The following is a 24,698-nucleotide window of genomic DNA, read 5'->3' as shown; positions in this document are numbered from 1 at the left end:
CCTGCTTCAAAACAAGAAACAAAACAGGAACTGCTTCGTTTCACCTTCAAAATAAAGTCCAGTAAGAAAAGGAAACTTTTGTAAAAGGAAAAAAAAAAAAATACAATTCAAAAAAGTTTTTAAAAAGCTATTTGAAATTAAATGATAAAAAGTTTTGAAAACTTGGGGTCATTCTTTAAAACCTTTATTAAGTCACGCCCTTTCTTTGTCGCAGACAAACAATTATAAACAGCATTATATGCCATGACCTGTTTTTAGTACATGTTCTGAACAGAAACTTTATTTAAAGTACACAATGATATTAATGTTAATAGGAATAATGAAAATGAAAGTGCAAAAGAGATAAATATAGGTTATCATAGCTTCTATGTTATAGTATTTCTATCCGTATATCCAAAAAGTAATCAGATTATTTACCAAGATGATCAAGATATTCTATTCTATTCTATTCTATTCTTCTCATTTCACTGTGTTCCAGATTTTACAGACCTCAAAACTCAGTTTTGAATCAGAAGAAAACAAGATGTTTGATTCTGTTTCAAGATTTTTTTCACAAAATACCCAGTTAAATCGTTCATGTGAGAATTGATCTGATGTATAAATAACATTTATCATTTTTCATAGCAGAAAGAATACACCTTCACGTCTGGTTGTGTCGAAAGTCTTCTTTTGTTCTAATTGATAAGTTATTGAGTGTATGTTTATTGAAATGAATACGTGTGAGCTTCTGTATTTTAATGCAAATCAAACCCAAGAATAATGTCCGAGAATAATGTCCAAAGCTTCACCGAGCTCTGTGATCCATACTCTCACTTCACAGTGAGGATATTGTTCGATTAAAGGCCTTTCTGTAGAGTTTGCATGTTCTCTTAGTGTGTGATGAAGAAAATGTAAAAACACCACAAAAAGCTAATACCATGGCAGCACACTGACAATTCAGTGACCTCATCTAGTAGATAAATCTCTAGAAAGCTCAACTGGGTTTTCTCAGTTTAAAGTACTGGGGCTTTGGGCAGTAAAATTCCTATACTTGGACAATTGTGTGTGTCTGTGTTCACCTGCTAACTTTAAACCCGAGTAGAGAAGATGAATGGATGAATTGAAATTCAAACATGTCAACAGGACAATTTGCAGGGTCAGCTTTTCTGTCTGGAGAAACTGCAACATCGTGCAATATTTAGCAAATATTTTAATATTTGAAATTAATATGATTACATACAGTATATGTTTATTTAAAATATAAACAAAATGAGATTGAATAAAATATAAAACCCGAAAATTAAATCACATAAAATGAAATGCAATATTTTGACTTTAAAAAAAGTCCAAATATGTCCCACAAGTCACACATTCTCAAATCAAGTCACACATTCTCTTTTCAAATAAATAGATAGATAGATAGATAGATAGATAGATAGATAGATAGATAGATAGATAGATAGATAGATAGATAGATAGATAGATAGATAGATAGATAGATAGATAGATAGATAGATAGATAGATAGATAGATAGATGGATAGATTATATTATTCCCCGTGTTATCCTGTGTTAATACCTCTGTAACACACAGTGTTTATAGTCTCACTGTGGGTTCTCTCAATCAGCGGACGTGGGTTAACCTCACCTTTTATTTTGATCCTCTCCGGTGTGAACGCGCTGACGCTGACTTCCGGTCGCAGCTCCGGCGTCTGCTGTCCGGTTACCGGGAGATGTCCGTCGTCTGAAGGCTGATCCCGGTGAGCAGGACCGGACCAGAGGGAGCAGGACCAGACCAGGGAGAGCAGGACCGGACCTGGTGAGTAGATCCATGACGAGACATTAATATGAATTCTGAACCGTGTTTACAACCGGGTGGGGGGGGACACGGACAGGGGGGTCCTGTCCGTGTCGCCTCGATCCACACCGTACACCACCATGAATTCATGTAATCATATTTAAAATGAGCAGCAGATTGTGTGTTATTCCGGTGGTGCGTTCACGGTCTGTAGCCTCCCGTACATTATCATGGGGTGTGACAGAGAAAGATCAGAAGCCTCGTGCAGGTGTTTTGTTATGAGGAAAATACACCTAAAATTCACCTGTAACTAAACCACACACTGACAGGTAACATTGTCCCGGTTCCGTCCTCATATCAGATGTAGGTCAGCTCGAGCGAATGAATAATTGATGCAGTTTCTTTTCCACGAAGGTAACATTTATCTTACATTTGATAAATGGACCAAATGCGAGCGTGCGTGCGTGCGTGCGTGCGTGTGTGTGCAGACAGAAATAGATCATGCAGTGTGAGTAATAGTTGTAGTACTCAGTAGTAAATCTTTCGTAAACCTCAATCCTGCTCAGCTCTGCTGTAATCTGCAGGACGATGTGGGCGGGGCTTACAGGTAGCCCACACCTGACGTCAGCACGTAAGTCTACGCGAAGCTTCCTCAGGTGTCTGTTTCTTGATATGATATATTATTTAGGTGATATTTCATGAAATCATAGCAGACAGTAGGAACTGTACTGATCATGTTTGAAACAATGACTTCAGATCTGCATCATCTGAGAGCAAATTCACCAGAAGACTTCAAATAGAAGAGCTGCATGTGGTTGCAGATGATGTCAATCATTTCAATTTGGCATGGTCGTTAATCAAACTATTTCCAGGGAGAGGAGATATACTGTATGGTGGCGTTGTGGTTAGTGAGATGGTCGTTGGTTCAAATCAGGCCTTTCTGGGTAGTATTTGCATGTTCTCCCTGTGCATGCATGAGTTTCCTCTGAAGCCTCTGACTTCCTACTGCAGCCAGAAGAAAATCCTTGACTTTGCTGTGATTGGCTCCAGGAGCCGGCGGTGTAGAAGCTGGACGTGTTGATGAGGTTCATATTCAGTCGGTGCTGCTGGTGTTTAGACCTCATGACTTACCTGTCATTTCACACATGAGCCTATTTATATTGACTGTGGTTCCCCACTTCACCAGTCCCAAAGCTGGCAAACCCTCCGGACCCTATGTTCATGGATCACGCTACGCTGTAATACTGTAACAAGCAATCAAGCAATGCAAACATGCCAGACCACACAACGCTGGAAATGTGCTTCTGAATTAATTAAACTTTCCCAGTGGACATTTGAACCTCAGTGAAATGTGACTCTCCCTGTGGAGACGCAGCTTCACCATCGTGCACCGCAGAACATCCGACAGGTAAAATGTTACTGGATCTGAGAATGATCCTTTAACTCGGACAAGAAATTAATGCAGACAAGGTCTTTTTTAGGATTTACAAGAAAGCTTTAATGGTTTTCTGATTGACAAGTGTGTCAGCCTATCAGTCAGCTCTGTGGTTGTCTCCATCAGTACCAAAGGCTTCCATCCATCCATCCATCCATCCATCCATCCATCCATCCATCCATCCATCCATCCATCCATCCATCCATCCATCCATCCATCCATCCATCTATTCACCTGCCTAATAATTCTAATTCTCAACAAATTAAATGATGCAGAGGTTTTAAATTAATTGTTACATTATAACATTGTTAACAGTATAAATTGTAGCTCATTTGCAGATGGTGATTTAGTGATTGACTAACTTTAACCCATACCTTGTAGGGATGCGGCAGAAGTCTTAATCACAAAAGTAAGAACAAAAAGACTGAACTCAACGAAGCACAAAGACATTGTCTACTAAAGTGTCGATCATATCAAGAAGTTCAACATCATTATCGCATTTTTACGTAATATGATGCAGCTCTACTCCAAACTGATATTTAATATTTCTGCATTGGTGTGGATTTTACTTTGACACATTTCAAGCTGAGCAGAGTTTCATGGTCCCTGTCTGCGGGTTAAAGCTGTTGACTGGGCCTCAGCCTGCCCGCTTACAAACCTCCAGTCCTTGAAGCATCTTCACATGCTCTGTGTTTTTGGGTTTCCTCAGTGATCGGGACAAAGCGGCACCAATAACAAGAACCATGGTGACCAAGAAGGTCAGGACGGAGTACATGAAGAAGTTCAGGGATCCCAAATGGGAGACGTTTTCTAAATGCTACGAGGACTCCCTGAAATACCGACTGACCCGGCGAGTGATGGAGCACTCCCACAAGCCCTGGTTCTGGGAGGGCTGGGACAGCGGCTCCGACTGCAGCGGCTGGTCCACGCCGCGGCTCACCAGGAACAAAGTCGTCCCGCTGTCTCTCCCGCCGCCGCCCACATCCTCCGAGATCAGTCAGAGGCTGTGCAACTTGAAGATCAGTCCGGGGCCGAAGCCGCCGTCTGAGGAGGGAGAACTCCAGGTGGGAACCGGAGAGGCTGCAGTTGTAGACGCCGCACCAACAACAGGTAAATGCCTGCAAATAAACAATCGTACTCAATTTGTTTAGGGAACTAGTTTCGTGGATGTTTTTTCATTTGTCAGCACGGTGATTTTCTTAATTTTAAGGCTGCTTTTAGTATTTTATATCATGAAAATCGACTACATTAGTGCCTAGATTACACAAAAAGCATTTACATAACAGCATATCAGCACTGGATTGTACATGTTTTGGTGGGTGTTTTTCACTTTGTCATAGTCTAAACCTATGACAATGGTTCAGGGTGATCTGAGCCAGCCTGACCTATAAGCCTTGCCGAATAGTAAAGTTTGAAGCCTGATCCTAAACGTGGAGTCTGTAATATGATAAGAGATTGGATAAGATCACAAGGGGAAATTCAGTCCTCACATTAGCTAAACATTGCACAAATGCTTAAAAACAGTCGGGATAGTCGTACACAAGAGAACAGACTATGTATATGTAGATATATAATGAGATAAATATTAATAAATAGTAATTATAAATATAATCTTTTCATTAAGCGGGGCCTTCAGATTAGGGCTCACCCGTGGTTTGTTTTAGGAAAAGAATCTTACCCTCTGGGTTGGCACGGTGTTCTCTACGCAGAAGTTGAGGTAATCCAAGAATAGAATAGAATAGAATAGAAATACTTCAATCCCAGAGGAACAATTTTTAAACCAAAAACCAATGGCTGCCATCTTGCCCAGTGCTCCATCCAGCCACTTGGGGTTTGGAGTCTTGCTCGAGGGCACTTCCACATGTGGACAGAGAGAGATGGGAATTGAACCTGCAAACTTTCGATTGAAAGATGACCATATAAAAAAATCTAACTGTAGAATGGGTCATAAATGAAAGCATCAGCTTAGCATTTTGACTTTTAGAAATATGAATTTATTCCACTCAGCTGTCATGATTTTCTCCATTGATCGATTCATCAATGAAGTCTCAGACTTTTAAAAGACAGACACGTTCCTCTTTGGAAAAAAAGCTTTTATCCAGCAGAGAAGCTCCTCACCTTCTCACCACCCACATCTTCTGAGAGAAAATGCTTTCTCAACAAAATCCTAAAACGCAAGAATGTTTAAAATAAAATAAAATGTCCAGATTTGAAGTCCTGTAAGTTCAAGATCAATCTGCTTCGCTAAAGGCTGCAGCAACAGTCTAAACTTAACTGTGTTGGAATATTGACAAGGGACATCTTCTCATTGTCTTTAGTAATAATCCAATTATTCCAAACCCGTTCTATTTGTCAGTGTAATCTGATGTAAGACCTGCGAGCCATCAGCTCGCTGCTTTCGGGTGAATCAGTCCTGTTTGGTTTTGTTCCTCTGTTCTCCCATCTCTCTGCAGCTTCCAGTGAAAGTTTGGAGGGAAATGAACAGAACCACGGGAGGAGTTTCTTTGAGCTGCAGTAGAAGCAGGAAGAGCGTCTGGTGTTCCACAGGAGATGCTAAAATTAAATTAATTGGTGATCGGGTGGGGACGTTTTCTGTTTCAGATGGACACGTCTCAGGAGAGCTGCTCGTCCTCTCTGATGTGAAGTCCTTTGTGTTCGTCCTCTCACTGCGCAGCGAAAAAGGAAACATGGGCTGGAAAAAAAAAGTCCCCAAAAAAAGAATAAAACTTTAGAAAGAGGAAGCCTTGATTTAAATTCAGGATAGTTGTTTGATCGACTGTTTCCCTTTGTCCCGAGAGAGACACTGAACTCAAGAGTGTGAGCAGCTTGCAGGGCAGCCGTCATCACCGCTGTGTGTGTGTGTGTGTGTGTGTGTGTGTGTGTGTGTGTGTGTGTGTGTGTGTGTGTGTGTGTGTGTGTGTGTGTGTGTGTGTGTGTGTGTGTGTGTGTGTGTGTGTGTGTGTGTGTGTGTGTGTGTGTGTGTGTGTGTGTGTGTGTGTGTGTGCGTGCGTGTGCGTGTGCGTGTGTCAGTGTGTGTGTGTGTGTGTGCGTGTGTTATTGACCATGTGAGGAGCTTTGAGCTGTAAAATGTGCTCAAATAAGTGTTGGAGGGATCATTTGTGCGAAACAAGTGAAAACGCATTATTTTTACGTTTTAGTGTCACAAAGGTTTCTCATTTACACAGAAACGTTTTGAACACAATTATTGTTTATACAGAAACGGCAGAAATGCTAAAATAGATGTAGTATTCATGTTGGCCCACGAGTTGGCGCCGTTTTTGTGTTTGATTTTCTTATGAAACCACTCACACATGCAGCACAGAACAATCCGCTATAAACATTAACAGTGGGAGGACACAGACATTCTTATTGACAGACGACCAAGTTGGATTGTTATTACGGTGACTGTCAACTATAAAACTACCAAGTCCCAGGAGAACCTGGACTGGGATTCATGACACTCTGGAGGAAACATTGTTCTGATTGTCCAGCTACTGAGCATGTGCAGAAGAAATCCAATATTTTACAGATTTTACTAAAGCCGTGGTGCACATGGAGCTGAGCGTTTCCAAAAAGTTGCAATTGTTCCTTGTTTCCATGGAGACAGGGTCGGAGGGTTTCTAAATGTTCTATCCATAGAAGCGTTTTTCAAACAGTTGCGTTTTCAGCATCGTTGTAAAAACAGACACAAAACACAATGAAAGTTTTGCGTTTTCACTAGAAAACTTTGCCTAACTGGGGCTTCGCTTGTCGTACCAGAGGTAAAGCCGTGTTTGTACATGAAATCATCCGACTGTGAAATGAATGTCATGAAATCCCTGTGGAGGATCTGACCTGCTTTGTTTTCTTGTTAATGTCTTCAGAAGAAGCTGTGGTAGAAAACGGCTCAATCGAGGCCAGCGGAGGTTCTGAGCCGGCTGCTCCGAAAAACACCGAAGACACGGCGACCGACAACGGGCCGGCCGACACGACGTCCTCTGACGGCGGGGAGCCGGTGAATCCGCCGCCCCGGCGGCGTCACCGACGTCGCACGCCTCGCTCTGAGCCGGGACACCGGGACAGTTCCCACGACGGTAAACCGCTCGTTGTTCGCAAGCCACCGAGAGCCAAGAGCCAGCCGGCGATCAGCAACAACGAAAAGGAGAACCGGAGACCGTCCAGTAGACTGGACTGGACCGAGAGACACACGGAGGTCAGGAGGACGCCCAATGATGTGAGGGTTTCAACCTTTTTGGATGTGCAAGTGGCAGCGAGGCTGGTGTTAAATTACAACTTACTCTGTTTCAACAGCCACAGATTATTTCCTCATCAGGAGAAAACACCAGCTTCAGACAGATGTTACACGAGAAGAAAGCAGATTATGAATATTGTTATTTGGGGGCTTTGAATCATGAAAAAACCAGAATGTCCTTGTTTCCACAGAGTTTGAGAATTTGAGCTCTTAAATAAACATAAAGATGTAACGCAGAGGCTGTAAACTAATTGGATCAAAGTGCATTGATTTGATGATTCCCACATTGAGATACATTCACATTTATACAGTTTAAAGGTTTAATAGCAATTGATATGGAGGTCAGGTGTGGTTAAACAGGCTCCCTCCTTTCATCACACGTTTCTAAAATGATCTTTCGGACGGTTTGTAGCCCGCAGCCCTACGGGTGAACATGTTTACACTTGTGGAGTCATAAAAAAGCCTTCACACCCTAATAAGCCCTTTAGAGGCCAATAAATGTATTGGTAAGTGACTGTTGTACAACTTGACGGTGATTGAAACATTTTTTCTTTTAAATGTGGGAGAATAAAAATCAAGCAGGCGTTTCCCATGAAAAACAGGACATCTTGATAATAGTATTTTATCTAGTCGCTCTACAGTTCAGTCATTTCCCTCGTGCTGCTTCAGGTTGTAAACCTGAAAAGTCCAAGCAGGTTGAGTGCTTGAGAGCAGCTACAGGACACCAGAGGGGTGAACCAGACACCCTGCTGGAAACATTAATAATGAAACACCGGTGTGCTCCTCTCTCTGGTTTCCCCTCCCAGAGCCACACGTCTGACGCCTGCGTTCAGACCCGCCGCCAGTCTGACAAGCGCAGCTCCAACCCGGACCGCCGGCGGGCCCGCTCTGCCGACCTGGAGAAGACGAGGCGGTCCCAGCTGACGGTGGCGGACGACCGCTGGATGACGGAGTACATGCGTTGCTTCTCGGCCCGGCTGAGGTAGAGCAGGGATCCACTGAACCCCCGAGTCCATCGTTCAGCTGAAGTGACGAGACGGACCGAGAGGCATGTGCCTCGTTTCAGTTCATCGTCCTGAAACTCTGCACACTGTGTCCCCTCATCACACGGCGCAGACCAACAGGAAGCAGAGGGCAAAGACACACTATGAAGGTTTTTATGTGTCTACAACTTCACCGTCCACCTTCATCTTCTTTGTCTTTCTGGTCATCAAGGGAGATTATCTGCCCTCGTGTTACACAAACCATCTCCTTCCTGACGTCTTTGAATCTTTTGGCTGCTCCATGTCCAACATCCTTTATCCAACACACCCAACATCTCTCCTCCACATGTCCAAACCATCGCCACACTGCTCAACCTCTCATATCCTTCCGACCTGCTGGTTCCTATGTCCTTTCTGCTCCTGCCCAATGAAAATCTCTCCATTTTCATCTCTGACACCTCCAGCTCATCCCCTCATCTTAAACTCATCCACTTTCACTCCCTCTCCTCCCTCTTTCATCCTCCCACCAGTCTCGTTCACACACCTTTCTACAGCCTTCCCATAATCCCTCTGTAACAGCTGTAGCCCAGAGCTGCTCTATTTAGAACTTAGAGCCACTAACATCCAGATTCTAACACACAGAGGGAGAATATTGAAAAAGAACAAAAAAGTTACTATCACAGGTGATTACTGTATTTCATGGAATAGAAGTCTCACACAAGTCTGTCAAAAAAGTTGGCACGGAGAAAAAGTAAGCATATATTCTGTTTTCTGGTGCACATTTTATCATCTTAGTTCCAATTCTGTGTAGAAGTTCCTTTCGCTTGCTTTGTCAGTAAATCCAGTAGTAATGGAGGATTTTCTGTGGTAGCATTCTGCTGTCATACAGTGACTTCTCGTGGGCCCACGGAGCACAGATTGATTGATTTGAATGTGTTGCTTCTTAATAGAAGTCACGTGAACAGCCACATTTTTCTTTTTTAAAGTTTGAATAAAACCTTTTTAACCATTCTGAGTAAAACCACAGCTCAGATTTTAAATCTGTAGTGTTGCTCTTTTAAAAAGCCCAGTGTGATGTTTGCAGACTGGAAATGCTCAGAGAGCATTATCTGTCACCTCCATTTATACCTGTAATGGCCCAATTGTTCACTGTATACGTCACACACAGTGAGTCATAGTGAGACAACAGGAGGAAGACTCAGCGTCGTCTGAGGATGGATCACAGCTTTCAAACGACTGTGGCTTTTCTCTCTGTGGACAGTTTTAATGAAACTGAAGTGAGTGGAACTCTTTCTAAGCTTTTCTACACACTCTACATATTCAGAAGAACTGAGGAAACACACTGCTGAATTCAGTCACATCTAGTGTTTTTTAGTTCTCACTGAGGCAGCTCTGTGTTTTTAACTGCATGTGTGTGATCGGAGGCGGCAAAATGGACCAAATATTTTTGATATTAGAAATATTTTGGATCTTGAGATCATAGTTCAGATCTGGAAAACAGTTGCTGGATAGTTGAGAAAAGTTTACAATGACAATTTGTAAAATGTTGTCGTTCTTTGAGGTCTTCTCAAAGTAAGAAGTGTCATGATTTCAGTGTTATGGTGCGTTTAGAGAGCGTCGGTCGGGGAGACAGCACGGAGAACATGTGGGGGGTCGGGGGGGTGCCTTTTCCCAGCATGATATTTGAGATGAATTAAAAGCCTCCATCGAGCATGCGAGCAGTGACACTGCAGTGTAACTAAAGTGTGTCTCCGCATGACAAAACTACATTTGAAATCCAGCATTTAACCCTATATTACTTCTTGGAATAAGGCAAAACATGTGGCATGAGTGTTGCGGATGTTTAAGAGGCTCATCGTTCCGCCCTTTGAGGAGCCCTGGTTTAAATAAAAAGTCTGATTATAGTTGACATTGAGAAGCTTCTTGCATCTATTGGTTTTAAAAGGCGGCAGACAGTTTCTCTCTAAGCTCCACTGTTGAACACATTAGAGCAGATTTAATCTGGAAGAAAATCACAGTTTTATTCAGCTGGGTTTCAAATGATGATTCTGGAAATTAGGACAAGAAATTCAACTCGTTTATCTTGATAAGACCTTTGAAACATGTTTACGCTCAAACAAACCCCCAGAGGAAATGCGGCTTGTGCCACTTCCACCAACACCGACTCTCCTGACCTGTTTGTCTGTTCAACAGCAGCTGAAAACATGAAGGTCACGTCCCTCCGACCAGCTTTAAAAAGCCCTTTAATGAGTGACTTTGTCCTAAATCTACGTCAGTTCCTCCATCATTCATGTCATGACTGTTACAGCCAGCAGGGGGCGACTGACGAGTTCGCTGAATATAGTAACAGATTCTGAATGTTTGCGCTGAGCGTACCGAAGCTTTACTGAAACATACTAATATTCTTCTGACTGTTGTTTATCCGTGACTGTGATATGTGTCTGCATGGAGCAGCTTGTCATCGCAGCGATGCAGCTTTTCTTTTCTCCAGGTTGACATTTTTTAACGTTTCTACTCACCTCCGTGTAAAAAAGCTTGAACTCGCATCTTTTTTTACTGATTGTTTCTGGGTAAAAACAATTGCTTACGGTTAAAGCAGCAACAGTCAGTGATCATGTTATACTCTACCTGTTTGGCAAAACTGACTTTTACAGAAATTTGTCACAGTCGACAGGAGAAAGCCACTCAAATGAAGAACTCAAAGAATGAAATGAATGAATGAAAATCTGCTAAAAGAAGGAAAACTAAAACCCTCAACTGAGCTTCTTCCTTCAGTCGCTTTAGTATCCAGATGAAATGACGGAGGTTTTCTGGCTCAATTGACTGTTTAGTGTGAGAGTGGTGAAAAGTTTGACTTTGTATTTTGCGGTTTGTTGAAGATTGTAAATATACGCCGACATCGTCATGATGACTCAATCCGAGGGCTAAAGCTTGTATCACACGATGTTTACCGTCTTAAAAAAAAAACTGAATGCAGAAGATTTCACGTGGAATGTGTTTTGATGTCACTCTTGACTGAATGTGCACGATTATTTCTTTGGTGTTTTTTACTTTGAGAGCCGTGTGTTTGTGGGCTGTGTTCACGTGTCCAGTCTGAGATGAAAAGTGTTAACGCAGGAATATCACATTTACATTTACACTCCATTAAATTGATCAGGATGAAACATTTGTCCGTTTGAGCTACAACGTTTGAATCAATGAACTTTGTGGCAAAACATAATGAGAACGATGTACAAGCATGAGGACAACACATCTGTCACATGGATGAATCAGAAGGAGGAAAATCTTTCATTTGTGGAAAGTCAAACAATGCTGCACACAAGCTATTTGGATAATTAAACCATAAGCATTACATTTTCAGGTGTGAATGCTCCTCCAAGACAAACGTTAAGAACAAAGTAACATCTAGAACAAAAGAAATGTGCTCACTTCAGTAACTGCATTAGAGTGATTATTCGTAACAATTCTCCAAAGTAGTGTTATTACAGTTACTTTCGTCCAAACGCTGCTTGTCTCACGCTTGACCCGTGGACCTGTGCTGTGCATGTCTCTTAATAAACAAGTGATTTAAGACCCAGCCAATGATCTGACAATATGTCAAGGATTTATTTTTAAGGAATTAAAATAAAAGACTAATGACTTTGCAAGGAAACTTCAGCTAATGGCGTCTTCTGGTATTACTGGTTTTGTAATACCAGTTTGCACCACAAGGTGGTGCACTGAGTCACTGTGGAGTCTCGTCACCGCAAAACCCAACCAGAGAAGTAGTAAATGAAACAAAACACACATTCAGGCTGCAGGTTAACGGACAGACTTGAGTAAAACTAATTTAATGGGATAAATCGAACTGATAAAAGAGACTGTGAGCAGGTGAAAACATCCTGGAAACTGAGTTTAGTTTAATTTCTTTATCTAACTTTGTTCATTTATAAGTGTCCAAATGTTCAAGACAATCACATGAAAGTATTTTGAATTTTATGGAACATTTAAATGTTAGAAAGATTATTTATATATGTAAAGAAGCACTAAATATAAGCTACGGTAATTAATGGAGTTTGTAATGGACAAAGTGTTATTTGCTAGTGTTGTTTAATGGCAGCAGATTATATGATGTATGTATCAACAGATTCCACTGTGGTTTACATATTTTGGTTGCTTTATTTGTATTTGAAAACATGCACAGTATATATATTTTCATTCACTTTTGAGGCGTTGCTGTGAATAAATCATATTTCAATCTGTGGAGTGTTTTTCTGCCTCAGTGGAATCGAACCATGCGACTTCGCAGAGTTAGAGCTCCGGCTGTCGGGTCACAGCTTGCTGGAAGGTTTTCGGCGCAGCAGCTCTCGTCCATGACCTGACAGCCAGGCTGACCTCTGACCTCGGGAGGCCGTTAACCCTTTAATCCAATCAGGGGCTGTTCAGGAGGATGTCAGCAATGTGAACGGACCCACAGACCAGCTGAGCTCCAAACATCACCCGACTGATCACTGCTTTTCAGTGGTTTCACTGTTCAGTTCATCTCGTGCACCTAAAAATACTTGTTATTTATGTGCTACTATCATGTGTTGATTAGCTCAACCACCCATGGCAACGACTGACACAACAGATCTCACCAAGACCCAGCAAGAGATATAGGAAAATACTAAGGGCGCCACAATATCAGGAAAAAAAAATGCATATTGAAAGTGGTTATTACTTTTAACTGTTAAAATAGAAAAGCTCAAATTTCTTCAAATGTAAAGCAACATCCAATTAATACCCCTATAAATCATAATACCAAGTCAGTGGAAGAGCCTACTGTTATGAATCATTTGTAAAGTTTGTTTTTTAATGTACTCCGTGGCTGTCTACGTTGGCCTACTCAGCACTTCTCATGTTTTATTTACATCCAGCTGGCTAATGGTTTTCCTGCTTTTAATTCTCAGTTTTTGAAGATCACATTTTTAAAACCAGTTGTTCGTTGTTACAATTCACATTGTTTGAAGTACGTTAACTTTACATCGGTGTTGTACTAGTATTATATTAGAATACTCCACAACTCGGTATTCCCACATAAATTAAACTAGTTTATTGCGTTACTTTAAATAGAAACTAGTTACTAACTTGTATGTAGGGTGTTGTCAAACAACCTCCAGAGGTTGAGGCAAGAAAATCCCTCCACAGACAGTGAAGGAAGGAAATACACTGTAAAAAAAAAAATGGATGGACACAAACTCAATGCCCTTTAATAATTAGTTTAACTTCTGCTTTGTAAAATGAAAATGGTTCAAAACATGAAACATGCCATTGAGCCAAACTACAAACACTTAACTTATCTAATATGTTTTTCTGGAGCTTGTATTTCAACTGTTCAGAGATCAGTCAACAAGAAAATCTGATCAAGATGTTTATTTACAATAGGAAACATTTAAAATTCACACGGAATCAAATGTTAATTCATTGGAACAGAAATCTGCAGCTCAGAGCTACTCAAAATAAAAAATATAAAATCCACTAAAATTTAAAAAAAAAATTGGCAAACCTCCTGCAAAAATGAGGAAAACATAAAAGCATGGCTCGTTATTTAAAAAGAGTGAAGCTGGAGGATCAGGAAGGGAGTCCTGCAGCCAGGATGCTGCCCAGCAGAGTCCGATCCTTCAGAGCGTTCTCCACATCTCCTTCCTCGATCTTCAGGAACACCTGCACAAACACGGAATGTACGGCTCAGATAAAACAACCACTGCAGCAGTCCCGGAAAAGAAATCCGCACAAAGAAAATCCTCAGAAAGTTTAAAAGTGTGTGTGTGTGATACCTTGGTGAGTCGAGCCTCTTTGGCCTTCTTCAGAGCGAAGATCCCTCGACTCTCCAGCAGGCTGCAGAGCGACAAACACTCGGCCTGCCCGGCACCACAAACCTTCCTCTGAGAGCACAGACGACTGTAAACCTCGTGGAGCTGAGATACACAGGAAGAACAGGTTACCATGGAAACACACAGGAAGCAGGGGAATGTAAAAAGCGAGGCAACATATTCACAAGAGAATCAACAAAGCCGGGGAGTGCTTCATACTGGATTTAGTGAATAGTGCTACACTTCAAATTACAGGTTCAGGAGGTTCCACAATGTTGAACAAACAGCAGCTCCAGATCTCACCTTTCCCACAACGACCTCTTTGCTCTTTCCTTTGCGGATGAGCAGCAGCAGGCAACAGACCAGCAGCTTCTGCTGCAGCGGGAAACTTTCTCCCTCCGAGCCGCCGGGAGACGCCATGCGGTCGCCGTACACCTCCGACAGCACCCGCGCCACTTGAGGGAGACTGACCCGAGACACTGTAGACAACCACAACAGAGTCCTCAGCCTGCAGCTTCACCTTAAGACATCCACCGGACAAAAACAAGGCCAAACCACTTTATTCACCTTTACTTTCACTGTGGGAGGGGCTTTCGTTCTTCCTCTCGTCTGACTCGACCATCTCGACTGCTCTCCTGAGAAGAGACCAGAGAAACTTTATTGTAGCCTCCAGGAGACAAACAAACACTTGATCGATCAGCTGGGAGAAGATGAAGCGTTGACTCTTCACCTGCAGATGTCCAGAGCTTTCCTGGCGTCTCCGGACACCGCCGACACTTTCCTGGCACAGAACTGAACAGCCGACGCGTCGAGGACGCCCTCAGCCGACGCCTGAGACGAAACACGAGGGTTAACAACCACACTCAGAAGCTCCGGCTGCAGCTTCACACAAACCGAGCCCACCTGAGCTAGCCTGTCCTGCACGATGTCCGCGAGCTCCTGTCGGCTGTAGGGAGGGAAGTTCATCAGCAGGGGGCGACAGTGAGGGCGGGCCTGGAGCCGGGGCAAGATGCGGTCGGTCAGATCCAGAGCGTTGGCGATACCTGGTGGGTAAAGTATTACGGCTCGGTCAACGGTCACACGAGGAAGTAACGTTTGTACAAAAACAAAGCCGGTAATTTGTATCCAGCATCACTGAGTGGGTTGGCAGCTGCTTTGTGACAGACGTAGGGGAGAACCTGAGGCGGCTCAACACTCACCGATCAGACAGAGGCGGGACTTGGGGAGGTGCGGCCATTCAAAGATGGTGTAGAGAACGTCCTGAGCTCTGCTGTCCAGCTGGTCCATCTCATCCAGGACAAGAAGGCTGAGGGAGAGACGATCAATCAACCTGATCAATAAGCTATTAACACTGTTTTTGGAAAGGAGATTTAATATTGAATTAATTTTGATTTCATGACTGCAGAATTTTTTTTTAAATGTGCATTAAGTGAATGCCTCCACTTGTTTCCCCTCATTATAGCTTTTAATATCTGGCCTTTCAGAGAATTCTCTTGGAATCATAGTTAGAAGAAGTTGCGAGTTAAACTCCTTCAGTCGAGTTACGATAAGAATAAAAGCAGGATTTCTGTGCGCTTTAGTAGAAGACTGTAAATTAAAGCAACATTTTTAAAAGCTGATCAAAGGCCAAACATTGTTGACGAGCTGTGAATGAGTGAACTCACACAGCGGGCCCCGGGGTCGTCAGGAACTTCTGCAGTCCGCTCTGCCCGCCCGGCGCTCCCAGCTTGCTGGCCAGAAGTGGGAAGATGGCGTGGGAGCTCCGCAGACTCATGCAGTTCACCATCACAGACTTTACCGACGCCAGCTCGGCCTGAACGGAAAAAAACAAAACAAAACAACATGTAAGAAAAAATAACACGTCACCCTTCACTATCGTGTTTTCATCCTAAAACAGAGCATTAACTGATTGTTGGATTTATCGGAATGCAGTCGAGGACAGATCACACCACTGCCATCTGGTGGCCACAGGTAGATAAAAATCAAGCAGCTCGTTTTGCAGACCGTTTCTACAAACATTGGTGAAAGAATGTGAATGAGGAAGACTGGAGTCCACCCCTCCTCCTCACCTTCATCTCCTGCAGCACACAGTTCAGGCAGGCTGTCTTCCCGGTTCCCGGCGCTCCAGAGATGTAGAGGCTGCCGGGGAGACGCCGCAGCAGCTTCTCCTCCAGGAAGGAGCGGATGGACGCTTGCTCGGCGTCTCTGGACAGGAGGCGGTTGGGGAGGGCGGTGTGAAGCGCCTGCTTCACGCTCTGGAACCGAGAGTCTGGGGGGGCAACGAGGGGTCAGGGGTCAGTAATGCTACTGAGAGAAGACCTAACAAACGTATCCTGACTGAGAAGTGAGAGTGAGGTCACCTTCGGGTTAAAAACCTACAGGAGGCCGATTTTAAGCCACTTGCTGTGGATTAGGGAGTTTCTGGAGATACTTAATATAAACACTGAGCAGACCAACTAGTCATCACAACACAAAGACATATCTGGTTTATTATGAACTGAAATTGCACCTGTGCAGGGGAAAAGTTTCTGGAGAAGAATCGCTACATATTCAGATGGTTTTCTTTTAATTTAACTTGAATCAGTACAAATAAGACAATGTGGAGAATCTGAGTGAATTGAACTTTATTATGGATGCAATAGAGACTCTCTTACTCTCTGTGAACAGCCGGGCGATCGGCGGCTTCCTCTCAGACTTTTGGAGGACCGGACTCCCGGTGGGTGTCTCCTGTCGCCTCGGCGACGGTCTGCAGTCAGGAGAGCGCGGCTGTCCGGGCGAGGCGGGGATCAGCTGGCGGCGAGCCGGCACCGGGGAGTTCTCATCGAAGCCGAGCCTCCGAGGGGACGCCAGCGAGGGCTTGAGCTGCTTCGGCGGGGAACCCAGCAGAGCGGCGCCGAGGTTGCAGCCATTGTCGTCACCTTGGGAAAGGAAACATGTAGTCATTCATCTCGGTCTTAGGAGGCAGATTAAAAGACACTCGTTTGACAGATATTTGAGATTCTGATCCATAACTTCTACACAACAAATAAACACTTTCACCAGCACCAGCACTCTATCGTCAACTTAAAATGAGAAAAATGAGGTTGAGGACTTTTGTTGAGTCACTTCAACAAGTTTCAGTGGTGAAGCTTTAAGCTGGAACTCAGTTCGAATCTAAATAATAGCAGAGCGCGTGGTCTCAACTGAGGAAACGATTCATTCATCCCGTCTGCGATGCCTCACCTGTTCGCTTCCTCGGGCTGAGGGGGAGCCGGGTCTGGACCCCCGGGGAGGAAGGCGGAGGCTGGGCCGCAGCACGCCGGGGGGAGAGGGGGTAGAGGGAGTCTGCCGGACGCTTCGGGGAGAGGGGAGCATTTCTGTGCAATAGATCGATGGGCCGTCTCGATGACAGCGGGCTGATCTTTGTGAGGGTCGGGGGCTCGGGTTCAGGCCCAGATGGGGAGGGAGGAGGACATTTCTGAGGCGATGCCTTCTTGAAACGGGAAGAAGCCCTGCAGGACTTCCGTCGGGGAAACTGCAGCTCAGGCTGGTTTTGTACCTGAGAGCGTGTTCTGGGCATTTTTCTGAAAAAAGAAAACAAAATGATAAAACAGATCAAGAAAACAGATGTACAGAATGTATCAAGTGAGGGTAACCTTTACACTAATATCTAATCTGGTAAGAGACCAACAGACAGCGATGGAGAGATTTATGTTAAGCAAGGGTTTGAATATAATAGAACTACTTTATTAAGCGCTGGGGGAAATTCGTTAAACTATCAAAGTAAAGGATTGCAATAATAATAATAGATTTATTTGTAGAGCACTTTTTTTTAAGTATTGTTACAAAGTGCTTTTACAGTTAAACCACAATAACAAAATACAGAGATCAGAAGAAAAAGAGCAAAAACAACAAAGAATTTCAGTTTATAAAAACCCCAGCGATAAAAGTGAGTTTTAAGACCAGATATGAATTATTTATGATATAAATGTGGTGGACACATCTACAGTAATATAGACAATGAATCAAGGTCTTCTTATAGAACGGGACAATAAAACAGCAATATAAAGAAGTTCAGTGAAAATATGGCAAGGTGAGGAAAAGGTGAATACTTATAATATCGTGTTTCATTATGTCCTCGTGTTGCTTCCCCTAAATGTTTTAAACTTTACTCGTATGAACAAAGACTGACTCCAAATAATAACAATAGCTTCATGAGAACCGTCAGAAAAGCCTGAATCTGCACTAATGAACTGAGAAAGGTGTGTTAAAATGTAGATCTTTAATCAACCTTAATCATCGTCACAGTGATAAGAGGAAACAATACACACTAATGGCGCCAAACAGCGGAGTCTGCAAAAAAACGCACTTTTTAACATTAATGTGTCGTTTACTTCTACTTGAAACACACGTGGTTCGGAAAATATGAATCTAGACTAAATGGGGGACTAAATAACATAAAAACAACATCGGTGAGACATTTTACGAGAGAAGTAAACTCAGTGAAGAACGTCAAATTTCTTCCGATTACATCGTAAAAAAAAGAAAAAAGAAAAAGAGTCTCAGCTCAATTCAACTAAATGGTTATTTTAGAATCATGTTACCTTTAAATAGTAGAAGGAAAGCAGAAAGTCCTCTCAGCAGGCAGTAAACTGTCTCGTCTCTCCCGGTCCGTCTTTCTCTGCTGAGTCTCAAAGTTGCGCCAAATCTTCTCCTCGATCAGCTGCGCGCTCTGTCGCCGCGCTCTGATTGGTCGAGACGCTCCCGTCCTGAAAGCTCATTGGTGGCTAACATCACGAGCGGATGTTCCGTCACACTATTCTCTTCGCGGGAGATTTCAACCAAAGACGCTGCTTGACCTGCACTTCTTATCGGAACTGACGTCACAGCGCCATCTTGGATAGGACACCATGCGCCTCCAGTGCTTTTATTTCTACTAAGGAAGGCGAAGTCCGCCTGTCAATGTCACTCAATCAATTTTTTCACACATAATAAGTACGTGCTTTCATGCTGGAATACTTTGTATAATGGTTCTTTTCAAAGACTGACATGATATGGCAATAAATGTTTAACATAAGAAACAGATTGATTGATCATGTGGAGTTATTTCTCTTGCCCTCTCTCTCACACACACACACACACACACACACACACACACACACACACACACACACACACACACACACACACACACACACACACACACACACATACACACTAACAACATATGTTTTCATATTTTTGTTTTTGTAAACTGTGTGTACATTATATTTTTTTAACTACATAAGGCACATACATGGGTGCGCACAGGCACAGATATATACAACCTGTTCACATTAGTAATACACGTCGAGTAAACGTTTTACTCAGTTTATTTGTTTATTTATTTATTTATTTATAACGTGTGAAAAGTGTATATGTGAGTATGTCTAAAAGAATTGCAGAAACTTAATATGAGCAAATTCATGATGCTCACAGCTGTATGCAACATACCAATTACAAATAGTCACATCATCAGACTGAGGTTCACTTTCAGGGAAATGCTGGGAAAGTTCCACTGGTAGGCTCTCTTCAGTTTTCCTTCAAGTTTTTATAAAGAAAACTGCTCGTTCTGCGTTAACTCCGGCTGACACGAAAGCGGTGACGCTGGCTCACTCCCAGTCCAGCACGTACTGGGGCGTGAGGCTTGTTTTAGGGGTTTGCCCATGGGTTTACCGAGCTCTGCTCGCACCTGGGAAAGTTCCGGATTCGGGAAAACCACTTTCACTTTGACAACGACAGAAGAAAAGTTCTGTCTCTTCTCAGAGAAACTCTTGTTCCCTGGCTTTACTCGGAGAATGTTGGCATGTCTGTTTATTGCTGCGCTATATTTCACTCCAGGTAAGCGACACACCTGTTCCATCCTCTCATTTAAACCTCCGCGGCGCTGCTTCGAGGCGTTATAGTTGTTTTCATGCGGCTCATCGCTTAAATCACCACCGGCTTATTGGACGTTGTTAACGTGTAATATCGACGTTTGACGCGGACAGTTTCGTGTCTGTGTGTCACAAACTGGTGACATAAACTTTACCCGTCCACTCTGCGTGGGAGGAAAACTTTTATCACTGAGTTTCACCCGGAGTGTACAGTCCGGAGATACACTGATTTAAATAATTTTACTGCTTTATTTTATTTACATATAGTCAAATGAAGGAGTATATACACAAAAAGTTTATATATATATATATATATATATATATATATATATATATATATATATATATATATATATATATATATATATATATATATATTTAGAAGAAGAAATACTTGCTTTATTTCATTAAGATATGGTGCAATGTGCTGAACATAGATTTAAATGTTCAAGGATTTCCTTCAAGTCAGAGACGGTTGCATTTAATTTAACTTCTGTGAACAAAAATAGTTTTAGAAAGAAAGAGTGTCATTCGATTAAATTATAAATGAGGTAATATGCAGAACGAATAGAATGAGGCGAAAAGGTCCATTGCTTTTTAACTAATTATTAAAGTAAATAATTACCCTTAAAATTAAGTAATCACTAAACTAACTCTATTATTTTCTCAAAGAAATGTTCAGTAACTGATTACTATTTCCAAGTAACTTGACCAACACTGCACTCAATATGAAATTGGGCTAAATGTGGCGCCTGAAATGAAATGTGTTTTACAGATTTAGTGGGATTAAGATGCTCTGTAATCTGGATGTTGCAGCTTTCTTGAAAGAATCCAATTTATGAACTCATGGGAAAAAGTAGGAAAACATCTGAAATACTGTACCAACATGTAAAAAAAAACACTCGTAGAAAGACGAGGTACCCCTCATGCCACTGCTTTGCACCTTCCTGCAAAAACAAACCAAATAAAGATGAGAAGAATATTCTCCAGTGAAGTCATCTGGAGAGATCAGTGATATTTGAGGTTGTTGTTGTTGTTGTTGTTGTTGTGAGTCACTGATTTTGAGGGAAGAAAGTATCTTCAGGACAAACTCCAGTGGGCAGACTGATGACTCACTGAAGAGAAGCATCGAAGTTACAGGTTGTTAATTTTATTGACACGGTCCAACCAAAACAAAGCTGCTTTAAGAGTGATGCTCGTGGTCTTGTTCCGATCATGTGAAGAAAAATTCCTTCTAAACACTTCGTATGTCCTCTTTCCCAGGCGATTGTCCCCCCGTCATCCGTGTGTGGGAAGGTGATCCTATTGTCCTTCAGTACAACACATCAACTGGGAAAAACCTGGAGAACGAGACTGTGGACTTGAAGAGATTTAACAAAACCTTCCAGCATTTCGAAGACCTCGCCATCAGGGTTAATGGTCGGAGGAAGCTTGACAATATCAGGATTGATTTCAACCTTGTTGACCTGAAGTCAGGTGTGGTGACGGCAAACATCAGCTCAGCTACTCTGTCTGACAGCGGATTGTACCAAATCGGCATTCCAAAGCTCAATAAATTCATTGACTTTAATGTTTCCGGTAAGTGTGCCAACCTGTCCTGACCTTTGAACCTTTGAGCAGCAGGAGCAGCTTCATGTGCACTGGGTCTTGATCAGGGCTTCATGAAGTTTGGGAGGATGACATGATAGTCAGGAGTCACGACAAACTGCATCATGTACATCTTATTCTCTCAAATCCTAGTTCAGCCCCGTCCAAAGGAAGGGAACGATTTGAAAATCCATGATCCCACCAGCAGCCCTTCCCTGAACCAGGCCAACGCTTCAACTGGTAAATCTCGTCGTCGACTTCTCTCTTTTGTTTCAAACGTCAGGCAGATCGAACCTTCACAGCAGAAGTGCAGGTGAAAGAGAAACCATTAATGACAGTTCAGTTGGAGTTCAAAGCAGTACTGTCTATATGAACAGCTATGATGCTTATTTTTTTATTCTCTTTTTATTGCATAAAGACATCAGCAGACATACAATTTCTTACAAGCATACATTGCAACCGGTTTCCATCTTGTAAACAGACATCCTGAACGGGCATGTAAGAAATAGGAATTCAGAACACGTGCGTACGCAGCAGAAAAAGAACAAACAAAGGCAGCTTAGCAGAGAATCCGGGGAATCGTAGTACAGCTCATCTTATGTCATTTACAGTCTGAGCTGTATGTGCTGATGAACTAAATCCAGCCGCTCCAACATTTATCAACATATCAGAGCAAATGTTAGTTTCTCCACAGCAAAATATTACGCACCACATGAAACCAGACTTCTATCAAGGGAGGGTAAGTCTGAGGGGAATAGAATAGAATAGAATGCTTTTATTGTCATTACACAAGTACAACAAAATTAAAGTAACATGAATTACATCACAGAGGAGAAAGTTGAGAAAATTCTATTCTATAACTTCAATGTCGTGCAACTTTGAGTCACTTAGTGAGTTTGAATTGTTTGTTGAATGATAAACATTCTCACAGGTGGAGGAGATGAGAGAAATACCTCTGCCATCGTCATCATCATTATCTTCATCATCGTCATCGTCATCGTCATCATCATCTTCTTCATCAAAGTTATAAAAAAAATAGAGATCTGTAAGTTATAAAAGACACATTGTGGTCAGGTGTTCCACTCTACTGTACACAGAACAAGGTCCACGGTTCAGACAGCAAAGTGCTTCTCTACTGTTGTTCTAGTTTACTCTTGTTTGTGGATGATTTTGCTTCACTGCTGTTTAACCCAGGAATCACACTGATCTGAAGTTTCTCTCATTTTTACATTCAACAGTACAAGAAACATTCTCAGTGTCAATGTTGTATTTTCTCATAGGGAGATATTTAAAGAAGAAATTCCACGGACAGCAGCAAGAGGATGGCGTGGAAATGACGGAAATGACGGAACCCCTGAATCCTCAATCAGCAGGAGAGAGCCGGTCCTCCTGTGATCCTGCTGCCAGCAGCTCCGCTGCTGCAGAGCAGCTCCCAGATCCTGACATGGCCACGAGCAGCAGCAGCGTGAAGAGCTGAATGGGGAGGGCTGGGTGGGTTGGACTGGGTTTTTAGCAGGGATCGGTTGATTGATTGTATGTGTGTGTGACTTTGACTCTGATTCATATTGAATGCCGGGGGGGGTATTCCAGAAAGCGGGTTATGTGAAAACTCACAGCTTGTTAACCCTGTAATGATGGAAACTCTTCAAGCAGCATCACATATTTGAACAACCTTCTCTGTCCAAGCATCTGTAACCTGACCCACCACAGACGTGCATTCACATTTTTGGGAATAAACAAACACAAATTATTCATATTTGTTTTGGTGTTCTTTATTATCTAACAGTAAATAAATGAACCGTTAGTATATACTAACTGTATATAATACAGTTACAACCATTAACATGTCACCTGTGACACAGCACCCACCTCAACCGGCATTCCAGGAATACTTCAGTTTTTGTGATCATGAAATCCAGACACATTTACTTTTCAGTCCTTTGCTGGTAACTGGGACATTATTTACATCCCATAATTTCATATGAAGATTAAACATGGTAATGACTGAAAACATCACCATGTGAAGCTGCTGTGGAAGTTGATGGATCCTTCTCATGATGCTCAGTCTTGTTCTACTGAAGGACGACAATGTTCTTGTTTGTTCATCATTACTGCTCATCACTTCAGTTTATATGTCAAAACCCCCCCAAGTTCCACTCAGAATATATAAGGATTGTGAATGGGTAGAGAACGGCAGTGGCTATACATACCATTAAGGACATACTTCTGCAGGTCTCTCTGGACCATCTTTCTGAGGCAGAAGACAGTTTCATCATCATCATCATCATCCTCCTTCTGTGGTGCAGGAAAAAATACTGTCTCACCATCAGAGGTAAGAGCCGAGTCTGGAGTACTTACAGCTGCAGGGTGTTCCAAGTGTCTTGGAAGTTGGAGGCCCAATGAGGCAGAGGGCACCATCCACAAGTGTTGAGGGGCGTGTAAATAAAACAATAAGTAGGCGTATACTTTCAAGTAGAGACTCGTGTCCTGAGGGGTGACCGATTCAGAGCTTTCCCCCCCGTGTTACCTTCAGCCACTAGTTTTTGGCTGAGGGCCATCTCCTCCATGCTTATGCGCTTGTGCCACAGGCATACAGGCGGAGGTGCCGGTGTCCAGTGGACATCGACAGGCGGGACGCTTCTAATGAGGTCAAGAAGCTTTGAAGCCCTTCGTTGGTTAATAATGCTCCTGGAAGACTTTAGAGGTGCTTCAGAAGATGGGGAGGTTCTTAAATGAGCAGAAGGTGATTCATTGTCCAAAGCAGCAGTCTTGGCTAATGAGTTTTCTGAGCAAAAGGCATGGGCCTGCTGAAGCGGGCGTCATGACCAGACAGATGATCTTTTGGCTGGATCCTCATCTGAGGGACTTCCTTCACCTGCTGGTCTCTTCGGAGCACCCGCAGAACTCTCCCTGTCCCCCGTCTGTGTTTCTGGGCTCCGGTTCCTTGAAGATCGTCTTTGG

The 24,698-nt window shown here is 42.8% G+C and overlaps 3 protein-coding genes across 3 annotated transcripts; 2 read left to right on the top strand and 1 right to left on the bottom strand.

Moving 5' to 3' along the window:
* The first annotated feature begins 1,666 nt into the window (after positions 1-1,666).
* Positions 1,667-9,462, top strand: ccsapa (centriole, cilia and spindle-associated protein a). The gene is made up of 4 exons (XM_080462850.1): positions 1,667-1,797; positions 3,921-4,321; positions 7,078-7,424; positions 8,249-9,462. Exons 2-4 carry the CDS (start codon positions 3,955-3,957, stop codon positions 8,426-8,428), a joined length of 894 nt encoding a protein of 297 aa, XP_080318976.1. The 5' UTR covers positions 1,667-1,797; positions 3,921-3,954; the 3' UTR covers positions 8,429-9,462.
* A 3,104-nt stretch (positions 9,463-12,566) lies between these two features.
* On the bottom strand, positions 12,567-18,923 carry cdc6 (cell division cycle 6 homolog). Its single transcript, XM_080462844.1, has 12 exons — positions 18,840-18,923; positions 17,479-17,819; positions 16,911-17,174; positions 16,326-16,525; positions 15,921-16,069; positions 15,456-15,562; positions 15,160-15,299; positions 14,987-15,087; positions 14,824-14,891; positions 14,560-14,735; positions 14,221-14,361; positions 12,567-14,107 (listed from the first exon to the last, which is right to left on the bottom strand). Exons 2-12 carry the CDS (start codon positions 17,813-17,815, stop codon positions 14,015-14,017), a joined length of 1,776 nt encoding a protein of 591 aa, XP_080318970.1. The 5' UTR covers positions 17,816-17,819; positions 18,840-18,923; the 3' UTR covers positions 12,567-14,014.
* A 1,004-nt stretch (positions 18,924-19,927) lies between these two features.
* Positions 19,928-23,489, top strand: LOC308109342 (uncharacterized protein). The gene is made up of 5 exons (XM_080462849.1): positions 19,928-20,115; positions 21,414-21,728; positions 21,891-21,977; positions 22,669-22,782; positions 23,018-23,489. Exons 1-5 carry the CDS (start codon positions 19,941-19,943, stop codon positions 23,212-23,214), a joined length of 888 nt encoding a protein of 295 aa, XP_080318975.1. The 5' UTR covers positions 19,928-19,940; the 3' UTR covers positions 23,215-23,489.
* The last annotated feature ends 1,209 nt before the right edge of the window (positions 23,490-24,698 follow it).

The sequence above is a fragment of the Lipophrys pholis genome (genome assembly GCF_963383615.2).
Source record: "Lipophrys pholis genome assembly, chromosome: 5".
NCBI lineage: Eukaryota > Metazoa > Chordata > Actinopteri > Blenniiformes > Blenniidae > Lipophrys > Lipophrys pholis.
This window is presented reverse-complemented; position numbering and strand designations above follow the sequence as displayed.